Genomic DNA, 17,246 nt, shown 5'->3' on the forward strand with positions numbered 1-17,246 from the left:
AAACATCCGGTTTGTTGAGTTTCAAAATAAAGGCATTTGGAATATATACGTCATTTCCTGGAAAAAGTTGAAATAAAGACACTGAATAAATTGAATGATGGTGAATAATTTTAACCGTCAGTGCAGTAGCATAGCTATGATATGAGGAGATATTGTTAGATTCAATTAAATTACAACTGTTATTTAAATGTAACCTTCACACCATGTTTACTGATTGCAGAATGAAACAAACATATAGGACTGGGATAAAATTTTAAACCATTATTATATTAAAACTATTTCCTGATCTGTCAGATTATTTAATTATTATTTTTTTATTGGAGTTTGGCAGTTCTTTCACACAAGTTCTGCTCAGTTTTAACTTTAAAAGGGACCATATTGCAATTTTTTTTACTGATATATGGTCTGTAAAATACTATTCACAGCATATGGACAGAATTTGAAAGTCATGCCTTAAGGAAGGTGTAAAACATACAAGGTGAGATCCAACGAAGCTGATAATCTAACTATCCAGTAGTTGCCAGATTTTCAAGTAATTGCTATTAATAAATCCGCTCCATGTTGCAAACACAATTTCCCCTCTCACAAATGCTATATTGTTTAAATAATTAACTAAACCTATAGAAAATAGTTGTAATGATAATAACAAAGATACACTTTTCAGTCACCAGAGTAAAAAAGAAGAATTCTAAAACAGGCTCCGACTTTTGAAATAGCTTAAACCATATTAACAAAATCTGTCTTCGGAGAATCAAAATGTAGAAAAATAAGACATGATTAAATACTTCAGCTCAAAACTCCAAGTTCAAATAAATTGTGTTTTAGGTGCTTGCTGCTGTGTAGAAGGCCATGTCAGATCACTTGGCTAGCTCAAGTGGTAAGTCCTGCAAACGGGACGGGTCACTTACCCATTAATTCATGATTGTTTCTCATCCCCTAATTTGTATACAATACAATGTTAATGTACAGCAGACAACAGTATTAAGGAATTTATGGATTTGATTCTTGAACAGGTGAGGAAATATTGATTTTGATGATCTAATCCCAAAATCCTGATTTTTCATCTCTAATTTAAACAAACCTCATCATTACCTGACAAAAAAAGGTGATGTGAACATTGCAGAAGGCATTTGGTACCATGACAGCCTCCGTATTTTTGAAGGGGAAGAAGCAGTTGGGCAAGCAATTCATGTCTGCAGTCTGTCCACTATTTAATTCTTCAAGCTGTACTAGTATTAAATGCATATAACTTGTTCCCAGCAGATTGTGTTTAAAACAAAACAAGTAATTTATTTCTCTGCACTTAATCCTTGCAGGAAATCAAACCATTAAATTGGAGAACCTGGCATGCCTTTCTTTTTGTTCCTTTGATCCCCAATCCTGGGTTTCTGTTGTTGGGACTGAAGTTTGTGAGCTAAAACAAAATCTTGGTCAAAAATGTTACTTCTTCCATTGGTTCGGAGCCAGACAATACATTAGAAGTCCACAAGCTGCCATTCTGAGCTATACCACAAGCAGATTAACCTAACTAAACCTTTACTAGAGGAATGAATAGGAAATTATGAGATATTAAAATGATGCTGTGTTGAAAAGTTAATGTTACTTAGTTGCATCATTGTTGATTTATTGTTTAAATAACGTTTCAAAAACTGCAACACAGTGAAAAAAAAACCAGAAGAACCCTAAATAAACAGACTTAGTACTTATAAAGTGATGAGGGTTTCTCTTCAGGCCTAACAGTTGAGTTAATAAACACTAAATAAATAATAAAGTAATAAATACTCAAAGTGGTAAGCTGCCCTGACAACTGGCAGATGCAACACAGCTATACCGTTGGAACAGACCACCGTACCAGTGAGCGTGATGTTAAGGTTTGAAGCAGGTCAGATACTGCAGACAGGAACTTAGAGGTAGTTTTAAGAATTTATTAAGGTCAAAACTTACAACAAAAAGCTCACATAGACAAAAAAATAAAATAAAAATAAACTGAAGAATAATAAAAAATCAACAGAGCTGTTTTCTGGATAGGACCATGGACAGAAGAAGCCAGATATCGTTATCAAACACCTTCAATTTTAAGTTTTACGCCAATATTTTACAAGCACTATATATTCTGACTGCTGTATTCTATTAATATGATTTTCATATCCCAGCCACATCTACCCCTTCTCTACTGCCCCCACGATTAACATTTCAGTCAGTATGCATAAAAAGGATATTACAGTTAGCACAGCATGCCACTTGACTGGCTTGCACTATTTTCAGTTGTTTAAACATAAAGATCAAGTAGGAGTCTAAACTTTTCAAGTTATGAATTTTTTTCCACCATAATGTTTACAACTACCAGGTGACCAGCTCAGTTTCTTGTCTCCTGTGATGTTATAAACACCAATTTACAAGGTAAGTGCACTATTAAAAACCCTGCAATGGAAATTCTTACAACATTACTAGACTATACTTTACTGTTGCTGTACATTTTAGGTAAAACAAAGTTTTGAAACATCAGTAAATAGGTCTGGTTGAGAAGGGCTGCTGTGGTCTAAATATAAAACAGGTGATACTATTCTTTTTTTTTTTTTTACAGGCATTGTGCATGTTTTCATTTCTCCGTATTCCATATTACAGAAGAGGATTAGGGCCACTGAAAAAAATAAAAAAAGTTAACTGATTTTTAAATATTTCAGTTTAATATGGGAAAAAAGTCTCAGAATTCCAACTTTTTTCTCAAAATTCTGACTTTTTTCTCACAATTCTGATTTTTTTCTCACCATTCTGATATTTTTCCTCACAATTCTGACTTTAATCTCAGAATTCTGACTTTAATCTTAGAATTTTGGATCTTATATGTAGATGGGCACAATAAAGGAAGAGATGTGGGAGCACTCAGCTTCACTGACAGAGATGTAAGTTGTTTGGGAGAGCCAGTAACACTTTGGTGGAAAATGAAGGAATTCTGCAACGTTTTACATGCCAGTGGGGTCCCTGGTGATGCTATTTCATTAATAGAAGAGCTGAAGGTGATTAAAACAAGAGAGCTAGTTTAGTCTCTAAAACAGACATGGCTACGGCTTGATCTAACATGTCTGTTAGCTGTCAGAATTCAGTCAGAAATCTGAAATTAAAGTCAGGATTCTGAGAAAAAAAAAGGCAGAATTCTGAAAAAAGGCAGAATTCTGAAATTAAAGTCAGAATTCTGAGAGAAAAAAAATCTGAATTCTGAGAATAAAGTCAGAATTCTGAGATTAAAATCAGAATTCTGACTTTTTTCTCATATAATACTGAAATAAAATTTCAAAAATAGTTACATTTTTTATTTTTTTTTTCAGTGGCCCTAATCATCTTCCGTACCTTCTTATAACAAGCTATCTTCATTTAAGACAGACAGACAGACAGACTTTATTCCGGACAAATGGTCCAATAAATACATACATAAAAATTTAAAAAGCAAAGGGAAATACCCTTTCTCGGATTTATCCCATTCCCATTTGGTTCCTTGAAGGCATCATTACTGCAGACGGAGGAAGCAGCTCCTTGCTGCGGTCGTTCTGCGCAGAAACCCCGTAGTGCCGCCCAGAAACAGCAGCGCCATTCGGTAACTGCACCAGTATCCAAAATGGCAGGAGCTGATGGAGACGACTCTCTTTACCCTATCGCTGTCCTCATTGACGAGCTGCGAAATGAAGACGTCCAGGTTGTATTAACATTAACTAAATACAACAACTTTGTATCGTGGAAAACATGATTACGCATCCTGTATGCAGGCCCCAGATTCCTTCGCTAGCATGTTAGCAAATATGCTAGCTAGCTTGCGAACGTCCCAGTTGAGGCCTGTCGGGAATTTTCTGCCGGGCGTACCCTACCTATACTTGTTTTTGTTGGAAGTTGAGACTACTGCTGTTCATCTAAAATCGCTATTAATGTCTTCCCCAAGCAATGGGTACCCGACATTTTAAATATTGACATTTCTATGTTCAAATTGTTTATACAACCTTCTCGGTTAATTGAATCCGCTAGCATTATTGCATCGTTAGCTTTGTGGACCAAAATGACTGACACTACTGGGAGTGTTCCCGGTGAAACAAGCTAGAACACTACATGCTGTCAAGATTATAAGTAAAAGCCCCTTTGGTCACAACAAAATTAATCAAAAGCTAGCTTTTATCGGGCTACTTTGATTTTAGAGGAATATGGACGCTAGTTAGCATTAGCTAACTAGATTCAATCATAAAGAGCGTCGTGTAAACATAAACAGTAACAGGCCTCTATCTATTTCATTACTTTATTTATTAGTGAGTTTAATGATAGGGTATTCATGCCTCTATAATTGTGATCGCATTCTAATCTATGTACCAATTATTTATTGATTTTATAGTTACGACTGAACAGCATCAAGAAGCTGTCTACTATTGCTCTGGCTCTTGGCGTAGAGAGGACTCGCACTGAACTGCTTCCTTTCCTTACAGGTAAGCTTATCTTTGAAGTGTTTTTGATAAATGTTTTATCATGTGAATAATTCATCTCACTTGTTATTTTGCTTATTTTTAGACACCATCTATGATGAAGATGAAGTGCTTTTGGCATTGGCAGAACAGCTTGGCAATTTCACTATGTTGGTGGGAGGACCGGAGTATGTCCACTGTCTTCTGGTAAGTTTGGATCTGCTTAGATGATTTGAAATATTTGTTTAAATTAAGGATTTTCTCTCTTTTTTTTTTTTTTTAATAAATGGACCAAAACAAGTGCCCCTAACCATGTGCAAGATTTATAATGAACATTGAAAACATTTATTAGCATTGTTATTCTTTGTATTTATTGTCTGGCAGTCAAAGTAGTTATTAATTTTGGCGCCTATAATTGAGTTTTTAAGGGTTTTGGTCAGTTTCTAAAGAAAAGATGTATGGTTCTGATCATCAGTGGATTGTTTTAATCTCTGTAAAAGTAGGTCATTGACACATCGGACACTCAGAGCTTTGTAAACAAAAAATAGTTCAATATATGACAGCGGTCCACTGCAGCTTAATTAATGCTTACCAAGGATTAGAGATTTGCCCTTCTGTGCATTTGTTTATGTGAAAAAGAAACTTAAGAAATGGTCATCAGGTGTTTACAATATTAGGATATGTCTTCCAAATGTCTGAATGCACTTCTTTCTTTTTTGACGCACAGCCTCCTTTGGAAAGCCTTGCTACAGTTGAAGAGACAGTAGTCCGAGACAAAGCTGTAGAATCCCTGCGTAAGATCTCACAGGAGCACTCTCCAGTTGACCTGGAAGTTCATTTTGAGCCTCTGGTGAAACGGCTGGCCAGTGGTGACTGGTTCACCTCTCGCACATCAGCTTGCGGCCTGTTTAGTGTGTGTTATCCACGTGTCTCCAGCACGGTCAAGGCTGAAATCCGGCAGTAAGTCACCTCTTAAAGAAAAAACCCATTCTCTTGTTTCTTTCTTCTTTATGTCTGTGTGTGCCTTAAATATTTTCTCTGACTCTATTTCTGTTACGTTTAGGCATTTTCGCACCTTGTGCTCTGATGACACTCCCATGGTGCGTCGTGCTGCTGCATCTAAACTGGGGGAATTTGCAAAAGTTCTGGAGTTGGAATATGTAAAAACTGACATTATTCCTCTTTTCACTGCTCTGGCATCAGATGAGCAGGTATAAGCTTGGTTACCTTATTAGCTTTGTAAGCAACATGCATTTTATAATTCTGTGTTTTACCAACTGTCCAATCTGATCCTGTTTTGTCTCCTTTAGGACTCTGTTCGGCTGCTTGCAGTGGAGGCGTGTGTCAGTATTGCAACTCTCCTGCCTCAGGAGGACCTAGAAACATTGGTGATGCCAACCTTGCGTCAAGCTGCTGAAGATAAGTCCTGGAGGGTTCGTTACATGGTGGCGGACAAGTTCTCAGAGGTAAATCAAAGATGATTATTTTTTTCACTCTAATGCTGGCTTTAATTTGTCATTGGTGTTCCAATCATATAGTAACAAATTCTCCCCCTGCTGTTTTCTGACACCAGTTTTAGAAACAGACTTATAACATACTCAACTGTTCATACTTTAAACTGTCAAGATGATGAATTTTTAGTGCTGCTCTATCATAATGGTGGTCATTTTCTGTTTTTATGCTTTTGCAATTACAAGTTAAATGTGATTCTGGTGGGTTCTGAGCCCCTTTGCTTGGGGCGGTTGCTGGCTACAGGTTAAGAAGCAGCCTGCAGCAAAAACAAAAATATTATAATGCTGTTTTTTAATGGTTCCTACACATAACTCCTTCCAGCTGCAGCCCCAAATGATTAATCCACTTAAACCTGAGACAAAAAGAACTGAAGTATGTTATATGTTCAGAAAAAAACTCAGTTTTATTTATAGGCAAACAATTATGATCCAAACCAGAGACTTCTTTTTAACTGCATACAGGCAACTCAATCTGTCATGGATTGGATTTGGTTTTAAAACAAATACAAAATTAAAGAAAAAGTCCTCCAGTGAACCTGTACACTTCTCAAAAGAAATAAAAATGAAATAAATATCAGCCTCAAAGATTCTGAGCATAAATAAATGAATAAGCATAAATAAAAAATGATTTCTCATAATATAGTCAGAATGACTCTAAAAAAAGAACTATTCCCATTGGATGAAACTTACATTTGACAAGACTTGTTTTGACATCAAAACAAACATCTTTACCTTATCTGGTTTTAGTAGTGTGAATAGCTGCTTAATACAACTAGCGATGCAGAAGACGCACTGTGAAGGTGTGCTTGTCTTAGCCCACAACGTCTCCTGCACGAATCTAACATGCATCGCCATTTGTTGGATGGACAAATATCTGTTGGGAAAATGTTCGATATCGCCCACCCTAAAATAGACCCAGACAAAACAGCACATAGACCTTCTTTGACTGGTTCTTTCTCATCGTTCCTCTATTTAATCTTTTTTTTTATTTTTTATGGAAAAAAAATCCATATCCCTTTACATTTCTACTTCAGTTTTTTTTTTTTTTTTTTTTTTATGGAAAACAAACAAAAGTTTTTTGGTGTGGGCAGTCTTAGTGACTATTTTCTTTATTGGGTTACATGAGGTGATTCCAGTCTTCCAGAAGTTTCACAAAAGCAAACCTGGTATAACCATAAAAGTTTCGGGGTTTTTTTGTTAGTTTTTTTTTTTTATCTGGAGGTAAAATAACTGATGCAGCAAGAGTTTTATTTTAACCAAAAAAATATAATGAGGTCTCTGATCATAAGGCCAATACATTTCCATCTACTACTGTAAAGGCTGTGTTACATTTATTGTTAAATATAAAAAGATAAAATGAATGAAAAAGGGGAAATGCTGAAATTATGAAGAAAAAGACTTAAGATAAAGAATGTCTGTTTTTGAAAGGAATGAAAACTAAAACGTTTTTGGGTTTTTTTTTTCTCACAGTACTGGCAAGAATTTAAACTACTTTCATCCCTAAATATTTATTATTCCCTGACTATAGATTCATACTGTTGTGTAGACTGGCACTTTTTAAATAAATGGTCATTTGTTTAGGGGTGAAGTAACTTGTGATCATTTTTAAATGGTCTGAGCTTTTTTTTTTTTTTACACCAAGAGGCTAGGGAAATGTTTCTAAAAACAATAATAATAATACAGTGTGAGAAAGAAATATGGGAACTCCAACCTTGTGCCAATGGCTCCTTGCGTAGTGCTTCTCTGGGAGTCACTGTTTTTGTACCAGTTCAGTACTTTGCCAAAACCTTTTGTGTTTTTCTTGGTCTCTAGCTGCAAAAGGCTGTTGGTCCAGAGATCACAAAGAATGACCTGGTTCCAGCTTTCCAAAATCTGCTCAAGGATTGTGAGGCCGAGGTCCGCGCTGCTGCTGCCAACAAAGTCAAAGGTAAGACTTGCTTGAAAGAGGTGTTAAATGGATCTGAGCTAGTTTAGCTACCTGCCTCATATTTGTTTAATGTTTTGTATTCCCAGAGTTTTGTGAGAATCTTCCAGAGGATAATCGTGAGCAGATCATAATGAGTCACATCCTGCCCTGCGTAAAGGTAAAGACATAACTCTTTTTAAAGTTGTTCCATTTTTGTCGAATCAACTACCACCCTCACTTTGAGTCACTAAGTGCTGATGCTGCTGATGAGCTTTATCTCTTCAAAGGTCTTCTCTGGGGATCTATAGGGTATTCTGAAGGCTATTAAATAGAACAACACTAACTTGATGAGCCCATGATAAAGGTTGGCTTTAAAATTAAGTTGTGCAGATATTACATGTGGCTTATCAAGCAGTTTTTATTTAGACATTTCAATATGAAGATCCTTCAACTGGCAGTTTAAACTTTTATGCTTTTACTTCATACATGTTTGCACTCTTAAACTACATTTTAGATGAGCACTGTCTGTGGGGTTGTGGTTCATGTAAAATATTATGGAGGAAATGATTAACATAGGAGGGCTGAACAAGCCAAGTGCAGAGGAGAGGATGTTGACTTTTCTGTTTTATCTTTTTAAAGTCGGAGGGAAATCATTCTGACTTAAACATGTGTATAAATGTACTCTATCAGACAATATTGTCCCAAAATTTAGAGAATTTCTATTTGAAAAACAAATCCTGTCCTAAAATCTGTGGGGGGGGGGTTTCGTTTTTTTCCAGTCAGTCTGTACACATAAATTCGACTAATCATATATCAACGGTCATCTGTCAATCTAATTGTTTTGGTCATAGCATCTTGATTCATATGTCGCAGCTAATATACGCAACGGTTGAAATAAGAATCTTCGCAGAGTAGTGGTGACCGTTACAAGTGTATAGTTGGAGAGCGAATTGTTGGCTGTTTCTTGATTCACTAGGACGCGAGTATGGACTCATGTCCTCGCCAAGTATGTTCTTGAGAAGAACACATAAAAGTGTGGACTTGGTGAGAACGGGAGCACACAGAATAAATCTGGGTCATTTTGAACAGAAGTGTACTCGTGATTTCACCACACGCTTCTTTTGGAGCTGCCTTTCACTTCCTGTTATTAATAGTCTGTTGATGATAAAAAATTCTGACATTTTTCATTTGGGTGGGGGAATAATGATTAACACAGTCAGATAAACACAAATAGAATGAACATTTTGCCAAATAAAAATAAATATCGCCATCATAGCCAGCCACATGGCTATGCCGAGAGAGGGCCGCTGCAGACTGGTTGGAATTAGGTTGCCGCAGTCAACTTCGGAACACTTTTTCTAAAATTACACATTAAATCGATAAATAGGCCATATAGTGACGCTTAAAAGTTTAGTGTTCTCGCCTCCGATTATCTTAGAGCGTACTTTTATTGAACAACAGCAACAGAAAAGAGAACTTTTAACTTAATACTCTTAAATGAGAGTAAGGAGACTCATCCACGAATTCCGACACAAAACTCTCCTCCTCTTGCATGTTACCGCTGTCCATAGCGTTCCTTGACAGTGTCGTTTCTAAGTCACCAATTTAGTGCTACTTGGTCCCAATGTAATTTCCCATTAGGAAACTACTAGCACTAAGTTGCTAACTGGTTAGCAAAATGCTTCCAAGTAACCCAACCACAATCAAGCTTGCTTGTGAACCTTCCGCCACAAGAATCCCGCCCTCTTGATAAACAACCCATCACATTCACTTTACTGACTTGTGTAAAGTCGTGCACCACTCAGCAGAATTTGGAACTGCAACGTTTGCAACAGCCGCTTTCCTACGACTTTAATAATGCTACACTCAGATTTTTATACTGAAACTAATTACTCGATTCTTATTTATTTCTTCATGTTTCATGAAAACAAATTTCAAATGAAGGAAATTACTTTTGGAAACTTTATTAGTTGTGGGACTAGATAAAATGTTTTAATCTAGTTTGTAATTAGGTTGTTCCAATTAATCCTGTTTTAACCGTAAGACGTATATCAACAAAAATAAACATAAAAAGCAATTAAAAATGAATATAAAGAGGTTTATTGAATGGAAAGGGCATTCTTTTCTCCTATTTTTTTTTACCTAAAAAAATAAGAATAGGAGCAGAGAAACACTAATTTTGTTTTTAGTACATTATTTAGGATATTTGATCTTCAGATTGGTTGAATTATCACGTAGCTTTAGAAACCCCAGATATTTTATTCTGCTTATTTTTAAAGTCTGAATAGTACATGAACATTAAGTATAGCCTAAATACTTCCATTTAATTTGGTAAAAAATATATTTAGCATCAAGGCATTAAATATTGCCTCTTCTAGTGGAACAACACCTGTTATGCTGCTTGTATAAGCTTTACAGGTGTACAAGATACGGCAAATACAAAGATTCCTGTTTGTATTCATTTCAATTGAAATATTTAACATGTTTTTGTTTTTACATGTTGACATTTGAATATTTAATTGAAATTTATGGGTTTAAGTCTTTGCTCTACTTCATAATCCCCTCTGGAAGTTGACCTGAATTCAAGGTGCAGCATTTACACAGTGCAACATGCTTTTAAAGCAAGTTGGCCGGCCACTGAAAACAATGAAAATATATAACACTTAACTGCCGGTCAAAGTTTATTTCTCGGAGGAAATGTCAAAATATAAAAAGGCTATAAGCTGATGTCACTCTAAACTGCAGAAGCTCCAAAGGTGCAAATTAAATCTTTATGAACAGAAAATTGGAATTAATCTACCAAGCTGAGTCAGTGCAAGTAACTACTGAACCCAGCTGTTGTTAATCATTAGAGTAGACTCAAATTATAAGGTAATTATAAACCTTATTTTCACCATGTTCTTTCTTTTGAAGGTTTCTTTTACCAGTGATAATGTTATGTTGTACATAAAACGAAATGTAAAATCAGATTTATCCAAGGCTCTGCTGTGAAAATCCTACTTGGACCTAATGCAATTTCATGCCCTTGCTAGTTAGAACTAAACAAGACACACCCTTTCTGCAATGTTTCTCAGTTCTCTGCTTGGCTGTGGATCACAGAAAGCAAGTTAACTTTGTAAACATCTTCAAATACAGGTCTTAGCTGCCATTGTTTAATATCATGCCTCAAAGTTGGAGAACAAAAGTCATGTTTCATGGTTAACTGTTGGCACATCTGTTTCCGTCATTTAAAAACATGAAATCCTGATAAGATCAGAGTTTTAACAGGAGTCATGTTTATTTATTGCAACAACACCAGTTCACTATTAGTGGGAAATTTTTATTTATAGTTGTTCCACCAAAATTATAAAGGACTGCTGCTGAATCGCTATAAATGTTTAATTGAGGAATTGTAAACAGTCTTGACCTTTATTGGCTGTGAACTTTAGTAAATTCTTATCACATCATCAGTACATACATGCATATTTTAGCTTTAATGTTTAAGTAGACAAATAGGACATAGAAGTATTCAAAATTAGTATTTTAATACTAACTGCAAACCTAAAAGCAGCAGAACTTTAAACGTCTAAAAGGCTCCATGGTTTTCAGCCATCAGTCAGCGTGGTCCTAATTTGACCAGTAGATGGCACCATTGCTTTGGTAAAATGCATTTAGAAGCCATAGGCGATCAATAGCCCCATCTTTGGTGTTTTTTAGTAAATTTGCTTAAGTTATTTTTATTAAGTGATAATAAAGGTATGAGAATCTATAAATTTAGTTTTGTTTTAAAACAAAACAAACAAAAAAAAAATCTATGAAAGGAAGTCTTACTCTGCTTATCCTGTCAACATGTCAACATTGAGGCAAAGCTGAGCGGGGGTAGCAGCAAACAGTTTCTTAGAAAACTGCAAATGTGATGCCAACAAAAGCCTGTATCTCCTAAAGCTGCATTATCTTTATGCTGCAGTCACAAACACGACTGGATTGTTTCCTGTCTGTTCTCATCTTTGTCTTCTCTCCCTGACCAGGAATTGGTTTCCGACACCAACCAGCATGTGAAGTCAGCCCTGGCCTCTGTCATTATGGGTCTCTCCACCATCCTGGGCAAGGACAACACAATAGAGCACTTACTGCCTCTCTTCCTGACTCAGCTTAAGGACGAGGTAACCAAACTGGGCCACTTTGGGAGGTTTTTGTTGGTTTGGTCGCTCCTCCATACAAACTCTGGTTTAGGCTGTTTGTTGGTGTTAATCACAAAAAGCTTCTAACAAGGCATCTTAACCTTGAAGCATGTTATTCGTTCTCATTGCTGAAAAATGAGCCGTCTGGTGTAACCGGCTGCTTGACAGCCAAACATAGACCTTCTATTTGGTGACTGTCTGGCTCTTAGTGGAACCACTTTGAAAAATCTGGCTAAAATGTAAGGAGAAAGTCTCCTGCTTGATGCTTTCTGTGAGCATTTATAGATTTGAAATGTTAGAATCAAAGGTGGAACCTTACTACAGTTAGAATAATAAAACCTGACACCTGCTGCTGTTTCTCACTTTAAAACTAATTATTGAGTGTCCAGTGAAGGGAAATAAATGTGAATTTTAGTCTTCCAGCTTGCAGCAAATAAATGTACTAATTAGAAATAGTTTGCATTTGAAATCCAATAGAACGTATGTATGCTGACAGAGACCTGTAAATGTTTAGGGGTTCCTAGACTTGTATTAAGTCTCTTTAAAGCAGGCCGATTTTCCTCAAAGTACCAGCCATCACCATCTAACAATATTATGTTCCATGCTAACAGGTTTGACTTGCAAATTTCACCCAAAGCTGCATTTATCAGAACTAAACTGAGATAGGTCTCAGACTACCTGTAGAGTTGTTACTGTTTTCTTGGTTGTTTTACTGCTTTTCACTTAAAGTTTAGGGGTTTGTTTAGCTTTAGGAAGATGAAGGCTGACTTTTGGTGCTAGTCTACATTATATGGAGTGAGAAAGTGTAACAGTTTCCTGACATAGACTTGTTTTATCATCTTATTTTCTATTTCAGTGCCCAGAGGTACGTCTCAACATTATCTCCAACCTGGACTGTGTGAACGAGGTGATCGGCATACGTCAGCTGTCCCAGTCACTGCTGCCTGCTATCGTAGAGCTGGCTGAAGATGCAAAGTGGAGGGTCCGCCTGGCCATCATTGAGTACATGCCTTTGTTGGCAGGACAGCTGGTGAGTCATGTGGTCTAAGGAAACAATGCTTTAAATGTCCTATAAACTCCCCTGTTTGTGAGCTGAAGTATTAGAGGTTTATAAACAAACACATTAGAGGAGCTGTAGATGGTTATAAGGTCGGCCTAATTGAGCTGTGGTTGTTTTTGCTCCTCAGGGGGTCGAGTTCTTTGATGAGAAGCTAAACACCCTTTGTATGGCCTGGCTCATTGATCATGGTAAGGATCTTCCCAAACCTTTTCCTCTACAGTCTGATCCAGCTGTGACACTTGAAAACATCATAATGGGATTTTTTTTTTTTTTTACTTTTGTTCTTTAGCATTAGCAGCTATATCAGCCTGCCTTCTGACAGGTCTTCTGTTCCTTCATAGACGGTACATGATTAGCACCACGGTGAGCTTTGGAGTTCAGGAATGAAAGCAGGAGGAATGTTAGCAGAGATAAAAGGCGGGATGACATGTGGCAGTTTGAAGCCCTTGGCTTTATTGTTGATCTGAAAGAGCTACTGCTATTCTATTGTTTGCAGTTACAAAAGGATCGTTTGAAAGGCAGGGGCTGGGAAACTATTTTAGTCCAAGTCTGTGCTGCAGACTAGTATTGTAGTATTTTAGTATTTCCTGTGCATGTTCACTGTAGGTGTGAAGATTCTCATTCATTCTGTCTATTCTTAGTGTTTACAATGTAAAATGATGAGATTCAATATTGCCTTAAAGCTTTTTTTCATTATTAGTTTGACATTTATACAGTAAAATTCAACTTAAAATAGATCAATTAGAGGTAAAACAATAAAGAATCTATAATCTGATTCAGTAAATGTCCACACACTGATACTGTGAAGCAGCGTCTTTTACTCATACTAGTTCATAAAATCTACAACATTTTGAGGACATGTAAAACCCTTTATTTTCCCACAATGAGGAAATTCGCTCTCTGCATTTAACCCATCCAGTTGGGGAGCAGAGGGCGGCCATTGTGCAGAGCTAAGGTCTTGCTCAGGAACCCAGAGTACTTTCAACCTTCTCAGAGCACAATTGCACTGCTTTAACCACGAGGCCATTAACGTCGTCCTTCTGAGTGAGGCTCCAGAATTAGCATAATCTTTTAGATCTTTGTCTTATTGAATCGTCTGTTACTGTTATGATATTGTTTAGCTTTCCAGGAAACACCTGAAGGTTTCAGAGCTTGTCAAGCTGAAGAAAAACTGAGCTGATGAGTTTCTACCAGGCTATGATGCCAACACCCTCATGTTTACCTGTGGATGTGGTGTCTCCATGGTGACGTGTGGTTTTCTTGCCGAACTGACTGTAGGCATTATGGCCCAGAGGTTTACATTCAGTTTCATGACACCAAAATAATTTATGTTGTTAGCTGAGGGTGGATGTAAACTATACAGCAGGTAGTTACATGTAGAACATGACTAGTAGCTGTCAGAACTGTTAGCAGCTTTCGTTATGTTTCCATCTTATCTTTTCCAGTAACATGTTTTTCTTTAAATAATTATAGCTGTCTTCTATTTATATGGTTATGTGGCTTTTGATTGGAATTCAGCTTCAAGTTAATCAGATTTACTATAAACTACAGGTTAAGGTTTGCAGCTTGCTGGTTAACCTGGTTTACTTTATTAGTTTGACTCAATTGTGCACAAAAGTGCAGTGGATTATTTCCTATTTACAGCCATTGATTTAAAATAAAATAATATAACCTTCTTGTGTATATTGCAAGAAAATAAATTTAAAGTAGGGTGTAATATAAGTAATATATAATGAAGGAAGTTGATTTGACCCAGTTTTATGTTGGTGTGAAAAATCTAAAAAGGATATTTAATTGAATCTTTTGTGTATCGATGTGAAAGTGTAAAAATGGCAGCATGCAGTTATAAAATGGAAACACCTCAACAAATCAGCTTTTTTAAATCATGTGTAGATTTAAACAAAGCTCATTCAGGTTGTTGTCGACCCCCCTCCGCCTCTTTAGTCCTTTGTTCTGCGGTGCAGCCGCCTCTGCTCAAGCGCCAGAGGAGCCGCTCTAATGTGCCGCTCTACAACACACCCTGCTGAGCTCTAGAACTTAAATATCTATCATGAAGCATTCACTGTGGATGTGGTGTTCTCTTGACATTGAGTTTCCAATTAGAGAGGCAGATACTCGGCGCGGAGGACAAAGGGCCAGCTGGGTTACATCATTGGAATGCTGTTGGTGTGAGTTTCTGTGTGAACGGCTCGGGTTAGGGCCGTGCCAGCCTTATGTAAGCCTTGAAGAGAAAGACTTTCCCATACAGACTCTGTTAGAGGAATAACTCCTGTTGGTTTTACCTGATGATTTCTGGTACTGAAATTAAGACCTTACGGGATATTGACTGAGTTAATTGTTTTTATTTCTTACTTTAAGCTGTTTCATGACTGTAAGAACTAAAGGACAGTGAGGACATGTGGTGTGTTTTTAAAATGTAATGGTCATAAAGTTAGGATTTTTAATTTAAATGTCTTGCAGAATTATGAAATCATTTGAAACTTTTATAAATCCCCCCAAAAGATTTTAACTTTGTAATTTTGGTCAGGGATTTTGGGATGAAACCCCATCCGAGTTGGAACTGTCATTTGACTGATACTGACATGTATGAGTGCTAACATTAGAAATAACTAAATTATGGTGTGTAGGTGTATCTGCTGGAGTCTCCAACATTGTGAAGTTGAAGTCATGTGACAGACCATCTCTTTTGCATCTGACTTCCTCTTTAACACCTTATGATACGTTTTGTAATAATTAGGTCTGAAACAATTAATCTGATTTATCGATTATTAAAATAATAGTGAATTATTTTAGTAATCGATTAATCATTAACTGGAGTATAGATATTCTTAAACATGGTTTAACTGACAGAGCAAATCCACTTTAAGCTGTAATTGTATTAAAATGATTTAAAAAAAAGTACAGTTTGCATTTAAGATGAAAATATTTTTCATCTGTCAGCATGCTCTATCCAGAACTCCTGAAATGGAAAAGTTTGAGTTTTGTCTTGTTTAATTTCTTTAAAATCTTCTTTAAGGAACCTTTGGCTATGCGATTATTAATCGAAAAAATAATTGGCAGATTAATCGATTCGCAAAATAATCGTTAGTTGCAACCCTGGTAAAAATGCTTGTTTAACAAGCACCGCAAACTAAAACCTAAATCTCTGATCTAACCAAAGAAAATTATTTTAAAAAAAGCTTTGGAGAGTATTTGTGGTGTTTTCTTTTTGGAACACGGGTCCTAGTAGTGTTTGTGTTGCATCTTTGTGTCTCTGTAGTTGGAACCATGTGTTCACCCTGTTAGGAGAGGGAGGAGTTTCCGGTTTCTGGGATACATGTCAGCTGCTGATTTTCAAAACATCCTTTTTTTTCACATCCAGTCTCTTGGTTAAAAACCCCTGCAGTGAGCTACTGCAGCGCCAATCAGTTATCAGACTAATGTAACTGTACTTGTTTTCAGTGTACGCCATCCGTGAAGCAGCCACCAGTAACCTCACTAAGCTGGTAGAGAAGTTTGGAGCTGAGTGGGCCCAGAACACGATTGTCCCCAAAGTGCTGGGAATGGCCAACGATCCCAATTACCTGCACAGGATGACCACGCTATTCTGCATTAATGTGAGGAAAAGCCTTTTTGTGACGCTTTTGATTCATTTTTCCATAGACAGAACAAGTTAAACTTTTTTTTGTTGCTCTCTAAGGCTTTGTCAGAGGCTTGCGGCCAGGAGATTACCACCAAGCAGATGCTCCCAGTGGTCCTGAAGATGTCCAATGACCAGGTGGCTAATGTCCGCTTTAACGTGGCTAAGTCTCTTCAGAAGATCGGCCCAGTCCTGGACAGCAGGTACGTCTGCTGGCTTCCTCCCTAGAGTAGAACAGAGATCCTCCGATGCTTTGATCTTTGTTCAACAGATGAAGCTGATGTTATGTGTTTACTTCTAGCGCTCTGCAGACGGAAGTGAAGCCAGTGCTGGAGAAGCTGGCCACTGACTCCGACATGGACGTTAAATACTTTGCCCAGGAGGCTATTAGTGGTGAGCATTTCCTCCTCTTACTGTGGAACTACTTGGACATTAATCAACTTTACTCTCCAACCATAACCTTTTTTTTCCCTCTTTCTCCTTACAGTTTTGGCACTAGCATAACCAACCCACCACGGCTAATCCCCCTGAAACAGAAATACATACAGGTT

At 37.0% G+C, this 17,246-nt stretch overlaps 1 protein-coding gene across 1 annotated transcript; it reads left to right on the top strand.

Moving 5' to 3' along the window:
- Positions 1-3,532: 3,532 nt before the first annotated feature.
- On the top strand, positions 3,533-17,246 carry ppp2r1bb (protein phosphatase 2, regulatory subunit A, beta b). Its single transcript, XM_038298553.1, has 15 exons — positions 3,533-3,691; positions 4,373-4,463; positions 4,546-4,646; positions 5,167-5,399; positions 5,503-5,650; positions 5,750-5,905; positions 7,763-7,877; positions 7,964-8,034; positions 11,864-11,998; positions 12,873-13,046; positions 13,204-13,264; positions 16,518-16,672; positions 16,756-16,898; positions 16,997-17,088; positions 17,183-17,246. Exons 1-15 carry the CDS (start codon positions 3,614-3,616, stop codon positions 17,197-17,199), a joined length of 1,770 nt encoding a protein of 589 aa, XP_038154481.1. The 5' UTR covers positions 3,533-3,613; the 3' UTR covers positions 17,200-17,246.

The sequence above is a fragment of the Cyprinodon tularosa genome, unplaced genomic scaffold (assembly GCF_016077235.1).
Source record: "Cyprinodon tularosa strain WSP-4 unplaced genomic scaffold, ASM1607723v1 ctg41, whole genome shotgun sequence".
Classification (NCBI taxonomy): Eukaryota; Metazoa; Chordata; class Actinopteri; order Cyprinodontiformes; family Cyprinodontidae; genus Cyprinodon; species Cyprinodon tularosa.